Source organism: Perca fluviatilis, chromosome 7 (genome assembly GCF_010015445.1).
Source record: "Perca fluviatilis chromosome 7, GENO_Pfluv_1.0, whole genome shotgun sequence".
Taxonomy (NCBI): Eukaryota; Metazoa; Chordata; class Actinopteri; order Perciformes; family Percidae; genus Perca; species Perca fluviatilis.
Window position 1 is genome coordinate 7,834,167 of NC_053118.1, and position 15,806 is coordinate 7,849,972.

At 42.4% G+C, this 15,806-nt stretch overlaps 1 protein-coding gene across 2 annotated transcripts in view; it reads right to left on the reverse strand.

Annotated features, from left to right (window-relative positions):
* Positions 1-15,806, reverse strand: part of dyrk1b (dual-specificity tyrosine-(Y)-phosphorylation regulated kinase 1B) — a 71,285-nt gene that overhangs the window by 34,455 nt on the left and 21,024 nt on the right. Inside the window, exon 1 of one of the 2 annotated variants that reach the window (XM_039805061.1) lies at positions 4,939-6,018. The exons of the other annotated variant lie outside the window; for it this stretch is intronic. Within the exon in view, the coding sequence (XP_039660995.1) occupies positions 4,939-5,041 (103 nt within the window). The 5' untranslated portion in view covers positions 5,042-6,018. Of the gene's footprint in view, positions 1-4,938; positions 6,019-15,806 lie in introns of those variants that run through there. 2 annotated transcript variants of the gene reach the window in all.

Consider the following 15,806-nt stretch of genomic DNA (forward strand, 5'->3'; position numbering starts at 1 on the left):
CGCTGATCGCCGCTGATCTGTAAACCGAGCTCCCTGTTTAGTAGTATTGTTTCACTTCACTTCACTTGTAGCATATCCTGTCCTGAGGGCAGACGCACCAGCACTTGCCAATGCGTTAGATACATGGAATAGGCACAGTCGCTCATGTTGCTTGATATTTGTGGGGGGAGGGGGTGTACCACTGGGGAAATCGGTGGGACAACCGTTTGAAGGCTCTGTCACAGCACTTTTTATGAACACTTTCCATGAGTCCGCACCTCTGCAGACTTTGCTTAAAGGACAATTCCGGCGCAAAATGAACCTAGGAGTTAATAGCATATATATATATATATATATATTAGTGCAGTCAAACGATTAAAATATTTAATCGCGATTAATCGCAATGTCAGTCAACTCGCAATTAATTGCAAATTTTTATCTATTTTAAATGTCCCTTGATTTCTTTTTGTCCCATTATATTTTCTCATTTTAATGCTCTTATCAACATGATACGATACTTGTAAAATGGTGCCTGAACCGAAATATATATATATATATATATATATTTAAAAAGGAGCACCTTGTTCAATTGTATTTGTCTGTTCTGTATGTTCAAAAATATAAAACAAAGTTTCACAAAACGGTGAAAACAACCACTGGATGGGAAAAGGGTATTTTACAATTACAGTGAATGCACCACGAGGCTGGCGAGGCGAGCAACATGACATCATGACTGTGTTTTTCAGACAACGGCAGCTACAGTCCGGTGTTGGAGTCCTCTCCAGTGAAATACAGACACACTTTACACCGTTTAGCTGTAAACATTTTAACCGTGTTTAATCCAGCTGCTAGCTAACGGTAGGCTAACGTTTTACCTGGATTTAACATTGAGAGAGTTAGCGAGTAGCGTTATGAGCTGAATACGTTAGCGGGGGGGCTAATGGATCCGGTACTTCTAACATTACCCCACTAATAATGCCGAAATGATACCAAAGCGTCTACAGTAGTACATATATTTATTTATATAACGCGATGGATTGTAAAGTTTGTAGTAGCACCAGAAGTTTATGTAAATAACACTTGCCTGCTGGCTTCTCCTCTCTGCTGTTGTTGTTGCTGTTAAAGACGAGTGCTTAGGGACATCTACAAATTACAACACCGAAAAGAGATGCAACAAAAATATTTATTAATTTAACTTATTTTTTTAAAGTAAGTGCTGTAGTATAACTAGCAGGAGACAAGTTATAATTGAGGTAAGTTTGGAGACATTACCTTATTTAATCATTAAATTAATAAATATTTTTGTTGCATCTCTTTTCGGTGTACTAATTTGTAGACGGCCCTAAGCACTCTTACTGCCCGGTAGTAACAGCAGCAGCAACAGAGAGCAGAAGCCAGCAGGCAAGTGTTCATAAACTTCTGGTGTACTTACAAAGTTTACAATCCATCGTTTTATGAGTGCATAACCTATTTGTACTAGTGTAGACGTTTGGTATCATTTCGGGCGTTATTAGTGGGGTAATGTTAAGAGACACTTCGGATCCATTAGCCCCTGCGCTAAGCTATTCAGCTGATAACGCTACTCTACGCTAACTCTCCCAATGTTAGACCCAGGTGAAAAAAGCTTCTGGGGGAGTGTTTGGCTCGAGGTCATGGTGCAAAGGACCCTAGGGTGAAATTACTCCGAACCATCACTTTAAGGCACCGGTGCCGTATTAGCATCGGGTCTCGGACCCCATTCAAAACGGCGATTTTCATCAAAAAGCGACTAGTTTGCAGGTATGTACTACTCTTTGGCCAGCTCGCAAGCAAGTGCAAACAAGTGTGTGCAGTGTGCATGTTGTTTTGTTTCCGGTCTAGCTAGATCCGGTGTGATGTTGTAGTTTTTCTAACGTTACTAGTTGTTGCAACAGCATGTGAAAAAACTACAAAGTTTGCTGGACCAAAAAGAATGTTAATCTCGCGATAAAAAATTTTACGCCGTTAAAATGGGTTTGCATTAAAGCCGTTAATAACGCGTTAAACTGACAGCACTAATATATATGTGTGTGTGTGTGTGTGTGTGTGTGTACCGAGTCGACCGTGTGTACCAAGTCGACCGTTCTCTGGGATCTGTTTTCATGCTAATTGAAAGCGTCTCTAGCTTTAAACAAGCTACCGCAAAACCGGTGGTTAGCTGCTAACGCTAGCTTTTGGGGCAGATGGTAAAACACTATTTCTATACCACTAACAAGGCTCAAAATAGCACCACACTTCAACGGTAGCATGATGAGGGTCCCTACATGTAAACCGAAGCATTGAGAACTTTGTACGTGTACAGACAGTTTATTACGACGAACGCAGTGCAACCAGTAACCGGTAACATAGCTCAAACGCAGCGTTCGAGATTCAACTGCTCGTGACTGTTTTCCCAAGATGGCGCCCGCATGTAAACATGAACGGTACGGTCTTTCTAAACTATCTTTTTAATAAACAGTCTGTACACTTGGAAAGTTCTCAATGCTTCGGTTTACATGTAGGGACCCTCATTATGCTACCGTGGAAGTGTGGCGCTATTTTGAGCCTTGTTAGTGGTATAAAATAGCGATTTACCATCTGCTGTGAAAGCTAGCGTTAGCAGCTAACCACCGGTTTTGCTGTAGCTTGTTTAAAGCTAGAGACGCATTCGATTAGGATGAAAACAGATCCCAGAGAACGGTCGACTCGGTACACGTGTTATTAACCCCTAGGTTCATTTTGCCCCAGAATTGTCCTTTAAGGGAAAAACGTACAATGCGTTGTGTTGTGGCGTTAAAACGGAAATCACAGTGGACTTTCATAAAAACACGCTGTTAACCTGAATTAGGTATGTTATTTGTTTGTCTTACGATGGGAGGATTTTGACCTCAAATATGGTTTCGTCTGACACAACTGTTATAGAATAATCAACAGAAAGCGAGCAATGAATACTCCACTTCATTTAGCTACATACAGGGAAAAAGTTTCTGTCCAGGATTAGAACCTGGGACGTAGTGGCTCATGGTGGGTTTCTCTAAGCCACAGAGGCGCCCCCAACGGCTGTCAATTAGCTACATGATTGTGTACATGCACTGCCACCAATAAGGACACAGGGGTGTCGCAAAGGAACTTTGCAGCCCAGGACCACCGACTGAGCACTGCAAGTTGTTGAGAATCACCAACTTTGACTAGCAAGCTTTTAATGAATGACATCAGACGTGCACGGGCCACTAGAAACCTTCTTTCATAAAAATGAAAGCATTTTGATGCAAACAGTCAAAACGACACAGATGGGTCTTCCACTGGTAGCGAGGACGCGGCGAGCCTCTGAACTCCGATTCTGTAAACCACTGCAAGAAACATATACAGATGGACCATTGAGCACATCTATAAACTTGGCATCATTTCATGTTTACATTTTCCACATTTGCATGTGCCTTCATTCCCAAAACACGCTGGCATAAACCATCAACACTGACATGGCTTCACGTAACAATAAAGTCCAGTCAAGTGGAGAAGATCCGGCACAATACAGCGTGTAGAGTGGAACAATACATCAAGTGTGTGTACACACGCACGCAGCTAGACTCACTTTATTGTTATAGACAATGTATAATCTGTCAGATGAGAAAGAAAAAAAAATGTGTACTTGTCACTGACAAAAGTGTTATACAGCAAACCCTGGTGTAAGAATTAGGTCACCACCTGGATTCCTTTCACTCACTGTATACACATGGAAGTAAATAATGCTGCAATATTCGCAATAATAACTGAAGTCCCCAACAAAGATTACAAATATAAGTCAATATTTACTACATTCCTCAGCACACGCACACACACACGCGCGTGTGCGCTAACTTAACAATTCAGTATTATTTGCGTCCATTCTACCGTCTGTGGATTTGAACCCAGGACCTTCTTGCTCTGAGGAGACTCGCTAGCTGTGCTGCATCTTTCACTGAATAAAAAATAAAATCAAAGTGCAAGTGAGGCTGAAAACATAAAAAAAACAAAACAAAAAAAACAAGGTAAAGCACTGCACAGAGTGTTTGAAACAGCAGTTGCAACTAATTCAGGCCTCTCCAAAGTCTTTAATCCTAACATGTAAATAGTCCTGATATAAAGAACAGGTGCCGAGCAGAAAATGACGGAGAAAGGTCACATACAAGCTCCGTTTCAAGTTCTCTCTCTTTCTGTGCTCAGAGTCAGTCAAATATATATTGTGTGTAAACTTTGTTTTAGTAATGTTGTGGAGCGAGCAGGCTTCTTCAGTGTCTGCCCCGAGCACCGCTGACTATGGAAGGACCTCGACAGTCAATGCACATGTAGGCAGAGCCAGCACTGACTACCTGTTGCGCCACTAATAAAAACTAGTTGTTCTGGGAATTCACTCCACTTCAAAGCAAAGTTGTGCGTTTTTTTTTTTTTTTTGACAAAGTTTGGACCACAGATTAATAGTGTAACTGAAAGCAGTCCCACCCAACATGTGTGTAGCGGTAAAGCTGCATGTGATCACGGTCAAACAGACAGACGCACAGCATCCTTCCATCCCGTCCCCTCGGCTCAGGCACGGAGCGGGAGTCTGTTCACACACACACACCTGGACGCTGATCATCCAGGTTCAGGCTCAAACAATGTCCACGGAAGGCCAGACTGTCCCACACGTGCATTACAAACTTCCGACGCGTGCTGGCACACTGCAACACGTTATTGTAGTGACACACACTCACACAAACTCCATCACATATTAACTAAAACACATCAAACCTCTTTAGATTACTGACAGACTCATGGAAGAGATTTACAGTGCAATAGTATTAGTACAACAGCATCAACACAGAGACTACTATGCAGTAGACTTGTGGCTATACTGTGAAGTAAGGAAGAGAGTTTACACCATTTCTATCAGTGAAATTGTGTGTGTGTGTGTGTGTGTGTGTGTGTGTGTGTGTGTGTACTGACTCTTGTTCTTGCACAGCAGGGCAGAGCTGATCCAGGGTTCTGTTTGGACCATCCTGCAAGGGGGCACGGTCTTGTCCTCCGCGGTTGATGACGTGATCACCATGGAAATGCTCGGTAATTGTTCAATCCGGCAGGGAAAACGCGGCCAATCACAAACACTTTATTGGCAGGTGGGCGGAGCTTGTGGGGGTTTAGTCTGTCATGAGGCGCGGCGTTTTCAATCCCAGAGTTCACTTCAAAACAGTTTACATCCAACTAAAAATCAACAAATCTTGAAATGGTGGGAAACCAACCGACCAATCAAAAGGCACCGTCTTCTCTGGCTTGTTTCTTTTCTCTCTTCTTTTTTTTTTTGTGACTGTGGTTTCTAAGGCAACCAACTGGTGTACAGGCAGCTTGTCTCTCTGAAGTAAAAAATATAAAGGATGTAATCTTCTGTGGAGTTACACTATAGATATAGATCTCTCATTCTACATATATATTCTGTTGCTCTGTGGGTTTGGGGGGGAAATAGAATATTTGGTTAGTCAGGTTAGCTTTTTGTTTCGTTGGTTTCGGCAGTTTCATGCATTCTTTCTGTGTGCTGGAGGTTTGTACCGCTCCAGATCGCTGGTGACTGATACTTTAAAGTAGTCAAAAGTAGGCCTTTCTTCTACTACAGTATGTTAACGAGTGGCTACTCTGAGTAAGAGTTTGAGCTAAATGTCCAAGGGCTAAACGCATACACTCTACTTGCTTATGATAGGTTCACTTAGTCCCGGGCAGGTTGAACCATAAGTACACAGCTAATATTTGTTCAGACATCTTAGTAGTAAACCAGTACAGTTGGTTGGTGTGACCAGTGCAACCCCCCCCCCCAAAAAAAAAAAAGTAGAATACAGTGCAGGTAGTATTCCCAGGTCAATTTATGGTTCCAACAGATCTCATATTAGTCCGCAGAACAAGTTCATCCAATGTGTGTGTTGTTCTTCCAGACCACTTGCAAAACACACTAATTAGCCGCAAGTAAAGTCTGTGCTAACCAGGCTCGCCCAGCATACTGCCAGCCGGGGTGGGCAGAGCGAGGTAGTGTGATATAGCAGGTGGCAGAGAAGGAGGTGGAGGAGTGGAGGGGGAGTTGGGTTTCCAGCTGCCCGCTTTTACCCCATCCCTTACTCTAAAAATAGCTCCAATTACCGGCGCTTTCTGGGGGACTCGTCACTGGACAGAGTAGGGCAGTGTGGAGTGATGTTACCACTCGGATTAATCCAGTGACACACACACACAAACATACACACACACACACACACACACACACACAGCAATGTCACAGGGACTGCACAGCCAGAGCTCCACAGTGTGTGTTGCGGTCACTCAGCTCCCCTTCAGCCGCCTACAGCAGAAGGTGGCTGGCCTCTGCCAGGGTGAAAAGGAGCCCCTTTAAAAAAATAAAAATAAGCCAACAATGTAATCCCCATACACTACACAGGATGTCTCTGTTGCACAAACGCATGTAAACAAAGCAATCCCGCTGCAACGTGTTGATTTACGGTGCAGTTCCAGAGAAAGTCCCTCCTAACTGTATATATCCACACTCACGGGCCGACGGGAACTCGTTCCTTTGTATGGAAGTGAAGCTGGGAAACAAAAGTTTAGATCCAGTATCTGGGGGTTAGACGCCAAATGTGTCCCCGCGGTGAATACATGCACAGATCAAGCCGCTGACGGCCTGCATTGTACTTCCAAACTGCGACGGTGTCTTCTGTTTACCAAAGCACAACTCGGTCCGGGGAGGGGGGGGAGAGAAGGTCCGCCTCTGAGGTAAGCCCACTGAAATACAATCACAGACAACGTCTGAACATCAACGAAGCCAAACGTCGAGAGTTGTCTCAAAGTAAACTATTAAAGAAACCAAAATCCGGTAAAGTTCCTGAGCTGGCTGTCAGACGCCTTTGGTCGCTTCTTGACGCGCCTCTTCTTCCGTCTGCTTCCGCTCTCTTTCTGACAACAATGTCCTCCTCTACTCGTCCTTCTTAGAATCGGGGGAGAATTTGTATTCCTTCAAGGTGAAAACCTTCGCAAGGGCGATTTCGACTCATGTTTCTCGCCCGTTTCCCTTTCCGTGCTTCTCCGTTAGACGGAATCTGTGCTCCTCTCCCACACAGCTTCCCCCCACCCTGCGATAGGGACCGTACCAAGCCGCTGGCGGGCGGGGGTCGGAGCTGGTCAGTCTGGCGCAGCTTCACATACGACTGGTTAACACCGTTCACATGCACACGCAGGGCGAAAACGCCACATTGGGGACATTTCACCGGGGATTTCACATTAACCATCACTCGCGTGCCGACTGGTTTTATGGAAAGTCACTGACAAACGGAGTGAGGGAGTTAGCAGGACAGTAACCTTCCCTCGGACCACAGTAGACTGTTCCAAGCAGACCTCTGCTGTCCTGGCCATTTATAGTAACAGCGGGATATACATACTGGAACTTTATAGTCACTCATACATAGACAACCTTTACTTAAACACGTTATCTAGTTTGTATGGATAAAGCTCTGTAACATACGTATAACCACTTCCTTTAATAGGTATTACTATTCTAAACTTGACAGAATCACATTCTGAAACACATTGGCAATATTTTCAAAAGGTTTACAAAAGAAAATAGCTTTATTTGTAAATTAAATACAGTTTAGGATCTGAAAAAATATATTACGGTGTGCGTACACCAAGCGCATTGTGCAATGTTTCTAAATGAATGGTAAAGATAAACGCCTTTATGCACAGGGTGCCCTTATAGCTCATTAAATAACTAGTAATAAATAATAAACTAGTTTAGAGTGGACCCAGTTTCACACAGCACACACCAACGTTGATTATGGCCGTTTTATAACCTAATATGTGACTCAGGCAAATATTACAGACCTTGCACTCATAATCAGAAATCAGCTTTATTAATAGCCAAGTGTAAACACATACATAAACACATCATGAGTGGACAACTAGGTTTGATTCTCGCCACCATGTTACACACAAAGGCTCATTCTGTTCATTCAGTGTTTCAAAATGTTTGAACTTCTCTGTACTCGGGTAAAGGCAGCCTCTACCCTCTCTCTCTCTCTCTCTCTCTCTCCCTCAGCAGCACGCACCCTCTATGGGCTCTGTTGCTACCCGACGCGGCGGCAGCTGCTATGCAATTGGCTACATAAAGTCCCATCCTCGGCTGTAATTGGGTAGCGGACGGGTCTGTGGGAGGGGCCCTCGGCTTAGTTTCCCAGTGGCTCTCAAACGGCGCGAGGCAGGAATGACGCGGAAATAGTTTGAAGATGTCAGGTAGAAATGGAAAGAGGGAGGGGGAAGGGGGGGGGGGAAAAAAAAAAAAGGGAAAAAAAGCCCGGGGAAAAGGGGGCCGCCCGCCGGGGGGGGGGGGGCGGGGGGGGGGGCGCGCCCCGGAGGGGCCCCGTCCCCCCTCCCCAAAACATACCTACTATTTTTTTTTTTGTTGCTATCCGGGCATTCCGGCTAAATCAGGCACAATGCTGCCTGGGAACAGCTCGGCGCACAGAAACCGGCTCTCAGCTCCTTAAAGGAAAATGTACCCTGCACTGACAAATGGGTGTCACTGGAGTTCTTTTGAATGTGATCTTTGTATTTAGCCTGTGCACATTAATCAAGTCAGTAATATGTCATAAACAAAGTCCACTGAAGCTTGCTTACTACTCTACTGTACAAAAGGTAAGGTCTCCACTGATAATCCTGTACTTATGCACATCAGACTCAGTATGTCAGTCATAATTGGCTGATACTGTACATGAAGCCCAATCATGGCAAGCTGCAATAACAACAACACGTTGTACAACAAGTATCGGTATAGTTTGCAAAAAAAAAAAAAAACTGAGCAAACTTCCGAGGCAAAGCTCAAAAAGTGTAGTTACTGCATTCTGGCTTTGCGATGTCCCTTTGACTCTGGTTCCTGCAGCTTTCCTTGGTAATCTACTCAAGATCCAGAACCCATGGTTCAAATCCCTGCTCTCTCACACACACACACACACACACACACACACACAGAAAAACAGCTGACCAGTCACAGCTAAAATAAGATAGCATAAGCCTAATAACATGCTATAATTATAGGGCTTGCATTAAAAGAGATAAGTCATAAACAAGCAGAAAGTAACATAACATTATAGAGCAATACGGCACAGCAGCGATGCACGCTAACATGGTAATCACATGCACATGTATCTCTACAGGTGGTCTGCTTCAAAAAGGCCTAATGCCTGGCTCAGAGTGTCCAGGTCTGTCTGAGTGGGAGCCAGGGTAATGTAAAGCACGCCACACACACACACAGTTCCATAGGAAGACGACAGATAGTGCCATGATTTTAGTGACTGTCCTTTCCCCCCCTCGAGGCTCCACTATGATCCAAACCAAAATTGAACTTATTCTGTGTTGAAAGGTTTAAAGACAGCGCTGGGTGCAAAGTGATGGGATCTCGAGGTCTGTCCATCCACACCAGAAGTTGGACTTTGTAAGCTGCTATGAGAGTGAGTAGGAGATAGTGAAAGCCATCCAAACAAAGGTAACGTGTGCTATACATTCAATGCAATTACAGCTAGTAGACACAACAACAATCCATCACATCTCCACTCGTATTACCATGAACAGTCACAGAAAAATTTACTTGTTGCCATTTCTTTCCTGAGAAATCAAAAAATGCTAGATTTCAGTGTTTTCTGTGCTTTGTGTAGCCTAGTTGTTGTTATGTAGAGCCCCTTTTTGGATAACTCAGTGACTGTTTAGTTGATTCAGGCCCAAACATAATGTTGCATAGTTTCTATACATGCTGAACTTCATTACCAATACTTCTTCCCATCTAATTAAATGTACTGATCATCCCATTTATCTTAAAGTGTGTGCAGAAAAATATAGCAGCATTAGGCACTGGCCTTTTTCACCTTGACTGTACATGAACACAATAGGAATCATCTTGTTACTAGTATTTTTACATAATGGACTTTATGGCCATTTAGTAGGGCTGGACAATATATCGATGTTATTTCGATATCGCGATATGAGACTAGATATCGTCTTAGATTTTGGATATCGTAATATGGTAAGTAAGGTAAGTATATTTTCCTGGTTTTACAGGCTGCATTACAGTGATGTCATTTTCTGAACTTACCAGACTGTTCTAGTTGTTCTATTATTTACTTTTACCCACTAAGTCATTAAATAATTTCTGGTGATTATTTATCAAAAATCTCATTGTGTAAATACCATTTTGTTAAAGCACCAATAGTGCAATATTTGTCAAGAATATTGTGATATTTGATTTTCTCCGTATCGCCCAGCCCTACCATTTAGCATTGCCAGCTACATCATGTAACATTTTGACTTTGGTCAAAACTGTTGATTTCATGACTAAAAGGTGCAAATAAGAAAATGAAAAAGATCATGTTGGCCCTTTTACCTTTTCATCAACGTAACACAGGGAATGCACGCAGTGAATGCAACATAAACAAAGGAAATACACAGGAAATATGTGGTTCAAAGAACACATCAAAACCTACAAAGCGACACTCCTGACCAGTCGCTGGAAAAGGTGTTTTAAGGTGTAGCAAAAAAAAAAAGCTGTGCCAACTGATCTAGAACTGAGTCCGTGCAGACTTTGCAGGGATTGAAGAGAATTTGACACATTTTTTTAGGCCATAAACAGTCCATTTCACCTGTACATGCACACTCATTTTGATTTTGTCAAGTATCTTTCTGCATGGGAATACATGCCATCAGCTACCCAACCAACAAGAAGCAAGAAGGTGGCTATGAACGTGTCTTATTACAGTGAGGAAAAAACATGGGTCGTACTGCATTTCTTCTCTCATGCCATGCAAACCCCACAATTATCTCAGCTCCACAATTACAGACAGACGAGCAACAGGTGAACGTGTGTGTGTGTGTGTGTGTGTGTGTGTGTGTGTGTGTGTGTGTGTGTGTGTGTGTGTGTGTGTGTGTGTGTGTGTGTGTGTGTGTGTGTGTGTGTGTGTGCGCGCGCGTGCGTGTGTACTGACTCTTGTTCTTGTGTTGGGATGACAGGACATTTACGTAGTACAAACTTACACCACAGCTGACCTACACAACTGATCTGAAGTTTCTCTGTTCATTATAAGGAGTTTTTTTCCCTAAAATGATTATATTAACTGTTACCCACCACAGGCCCTTAAAAAAAAAAATCAAGTACTTTCTTTCAAACAGACAAAGAACTAGCACTGAAATAAAATAAAATCCCCATGGTGGAAAGAATAACGCAACATTTATATATCTAGTGTACAAATCAATTGGACTAATATTTTGGCACCTATCAAAATGTATTTATAAGCTAATATACATGTTGACTTAATGCCCTGCTGTAATCACCAGCTTCACAGCACAACAGAAATGATTTCAAATCATTTACTGGAATTTATATTCCAAAAGTTCTAACGACAAAGGTTAAACTTGGGATTTAAATTATATTATAATTCTAAAAAAATTATATACTATGGGCAGCTGTAATTTGCAGTAATAAATACGCGCACATTGGTGCATACAATGAATAAGCACTCCATGTGTTTAAAGCTCTGAACATAAATATCAGTATCTAAATGTATTTCTCTTTACCTTTTTTTAATAGCAGTTCAACTCACTCTGAGCAGCTTAGTATTTTATTTATATATATATATATATATATATATATATATATATATATATATATATATATATATGTTCATTGATTTAAAACACTAAACTTGTAAACCTCATTATAAGCTGTGTAGTGATACAGCACATTGCTGCTTCTCAGCAGCGACTTAAACAGGCTGTGGAATGAGATGCAGCCGTTTCTCGCTCTCTCTGTTGATGGTTGGGAAATGCATCGCTGTGTGTCTGTGTGTCTATATCACTGATTAGAATTTCCCCTTCGCAGAATTACTGACAAGCTTCCACCAAATCACGTTCAGCTGTACTAACGACCAGACAGCGGAGATTACAACGGCAGCGCGAGGAGGCAAGCAGACTCCAACGCTCACGTGCCTTGCAGCAAAAATTCCACCCGGCAACTATACACTGTACCATGGCAACAGCCCTGCCATTGGTCCCCGGTGCGTTTTCAAATGACCAATGGGATGGCCAGCCGCGGGTGATGCTTGTTGCTAGGTAAACATGATGCAGAGGAAAGATAGAGGAGCAGAATTACCATGCTGCTACTGCAGGGTGCTTTTCGGCGAGGAGGAGGAGGAGTGGAGGAGGAGGAGGAGGAGGAGGGAGCACTTCACACTCGGAGATACCCTTCTCACTTGGCGGTGCCAGAGAGACAAAAACAAAAACGAAGCAGGAATGACACAGGCAAAGAGGAATCAAATATAAGACTGGGTTAAAGCCTGCGGGAACGCTGCTGACAAAGCACGCACACACACACAAATGCCATCGTGAGCTAACAATAAGCTAGCTAGCCTGTAGGATAATGAACAATCCGTTTGCCATTACTTTAATTCAAAATATTGATATGATTTACTGAAACACTAAATTTCAAGAAAAAAACAACGCGGTAACTGAGTGAATACACTTAGAAAAAACATAGCCTCCTAATATATGTTACTTAAACAGTTATATTAACAATGTAGCTAAAGTCTATAGTAGCTAATATAAGTTATTAGTCAGCTCAGTCAGAAACGTTACATTGTACGAGTGACCCGCTCATATGACCCTCCTTTGTAGCTTCACAGCCCCCTGTTCATCAACTGAAGACTGTTTAGATAAGAGATTAAGAGGGATTCTGGATTTCAGACCAAAACTATTCCGTTTTCAACTGTAGGTTACAGTTTCTCAACCTTAACTCCCCATGACCTTATTTCAGGATCCTACAGCAATGAGTTCTCAGGTTGCATGTTCCTTTGAGAATGGCATATTTTTGTAATTCCGTTTTTTATTAACATTGGTATGTAGAAAAACGTATATAAGTGGCTGGATCAAAGCAGGCAGGAGGCGGTCTACAGTGAAGCACAGTGCTGGAAAAAAAAACTGGTCCAAACTGGAAGGGCAAGTGTTACAATGTCTGACCAATTCAGACCAGACTTAGTCCATACTCATGATGAACACGTTTTTCAAATGCCTGCCACTACCCAGTGGGAGAATGTAACTAAGTACATGTACTCAAGTACTATATACTGTGTACATCAATCTTGAGGCACTGGCACTTTTTTTGCTACATTTCAAAAGGATATTTAAACCTTTTTAACTCTTAGGGGAGACAATAAAACACACACAAACACTTTCCAGGTGTCACAATTGTGGGTGGCTGCATACAAAATTTATGAAGCTTTCCAAAACGTCACCGTTTTCACATAAGAACTAATTCCTTTCATACATTCCCCAACCCATTACAGTTCCAGTTTGTGGTTGAAAATAAAAAAAATTGAGAACCTTTAATAATAAGCATATATTAAGCATGATGACTCACTGCTATCCAGTAAATTAAATTACCCAAGAGTATATACAATATTTACAGTATGTACAGTAACATGCATACAATCAAATGCTGCTTACATGTTAATGCAATAATAAGTCAATAATACAAAATGTCTTTACTTTTAAAAGCAAGTTTATTTGCATTGCACACTTCATATACAAAGTGCTTCACATAATAAAGAAATATAAGATAAACAAAGTGTTCACATTCTGATGATAATGTATGCGTACTGTTACTTTAGTACAATTTTGAATGCATACTTTTACCTAGTATTAGAGTCATAACCAATGAGTGTACTGTCATTTTGGACTATTTGAGAAACATGAAAAATGTTATGGTAGGAAATCAATTGAGTCAAAACCACAGTATTTACTCTTCGTACTTCAAAAGTATGCAGGCCATTGGAATGTTTTAAGATTACGTGTATATGGGCCCCCAGCCCTTACATGTTCAGGCATTTTGGATGATTGTATTGGTGTTGCACAATATCATACACATCTCAGTATTTATAGATTTCTATTTTCTCCATACCCTCAGTTTTATCCACCCCATAGATACAATAACATATGTACCCATACATGTACACCACAGCCAGTGGAGGGCGTGGTTATTATAAACAGGCAAATGTGTAATTCCTTTCTTTTTTTTTCAAAATGTGAAACATCTGCAGGATGAGGTACATGAATGTATCAAGGTTGCACATACACGGGGCAGCCTCTAGCTCACCCAGTAAGAGCGTGCGCCCCATGTAGGCTGAGTCCTTTGCAGGGGCTGCGGGTTCGAATCCGACCTGCGGCCCTTTGCTGCGTGTCATCCCCCATCTCTCTCCCACCTTTCCTGTCTATCCACTGTCACTCTGAAATAAAGGGGAGAAAAAAGCCCCCAAAAAAAGGTTGCACATACAGTGACTCTATTCCAGAAACATAGTTACTGTTAACATTTCTATAAACATGATTTTATTTACCAATCATTAACCGTTAACCCACAAGCTGAGTCCCAGTTCACCCGACTGACATGAGTTTAGGTGGAGACTTTCCCGCGGACAGCTTCGGACTTTTACCGGCCATGCAGCCACGATGTTGCGTTCATTGTCGTGGACAAATGCAGTCGCGCCCCCCCAAGTCTCCACCGCTAGTTTAGCTTGTGAGGTTTTCAGCTGTGTGTCTGCCTGGCATAACGTTACTCCATAGAAGGACGGCCGATTCGACCTGCCAATCCTCATCAATATAGCAACATGGCATCATGACTTTGCGTAAACATACACTAGGGTTGGGCGATGTCCCCTAAATTGACGCAGTTGTTGATGTTTACAGTAAAACATCGTGATGGACGATGATATCGTTTTCTACTACTATGGGCCAACAGTTAACATAGAAACGATTAGACATACATGTAAATGCCCTCTGTAAATGGTGCCCTGCTGGTAGGTTTTACAACGTGACCTACTTTCACTTAAATACGGTGCAGTAAAATCAATCAGATGTCCGTGATCTGCGTAACGACAGTAATAACCTAATATACCATCATGACTGAGATTAAACTACATTCTCGGTTATGTTTGCACTGAATAACGCATTCAATAAACAGAAACATAACTCTTGCAGCGCACATGAACAGATGCGCAATATTAGCTCACACATAAAATAGCACCCTCGTGAATTAGCCTCCTGTTGCTAACGTACATTCATAAATCCTGCATAACATCGTCCCGTACCTACAGGACCTCAGACTTACTTATTGATGCACGCACACAGTAGTGTCGACAAACTTAGTCCAATGAGGGGAGAAAGGAAAGTGTGATAGCGTTCCACGTTAACGCTTTTCTCTCTCACTCGATACCGCTGCGTCCAACGTTACTAGAAGGTAGAGCGAGCTACAGCTGACAGTGAGAGAGAGAGAGAATGTATCACTACAGCCAATCCAGTCTGCTCAAAGCGATTGGTCTTTTTCACAAATAGGTTGCACGTAAAGGGGGAAAAAGTAGCTTCCACTTAAGGAGCCCCATGTCTCGTCTTTGTGTCTTTGCTAGTTTAAGACCGACGCACTTGTCAATTTCCCGTCCAGCGCCCGCGACTAGGATGAGTGTGTTTGACAGGGTGGGGGGCGTGGCATCACGATGGACGATGACAACCCTAACATACACACCACTTTCCTAAAGCCAAATGGCGTGTTATCTGTACGCATTTTGAGCTTTCCACGTGTATGTCTACGCTGTATACAGCGAATGTAAACATACACACCACGTTGCGTCGGTGTTTGGGTTTAGGAAAAGAACATTGAGAAAGGCTTTAGTAACAAAAAAAACGACAAAAAACACGACGGTGACCAACGGTTGGGTTTAGGAAAGAAACTTTTAAAAAAAAGTGTCATTTCATACTACTCG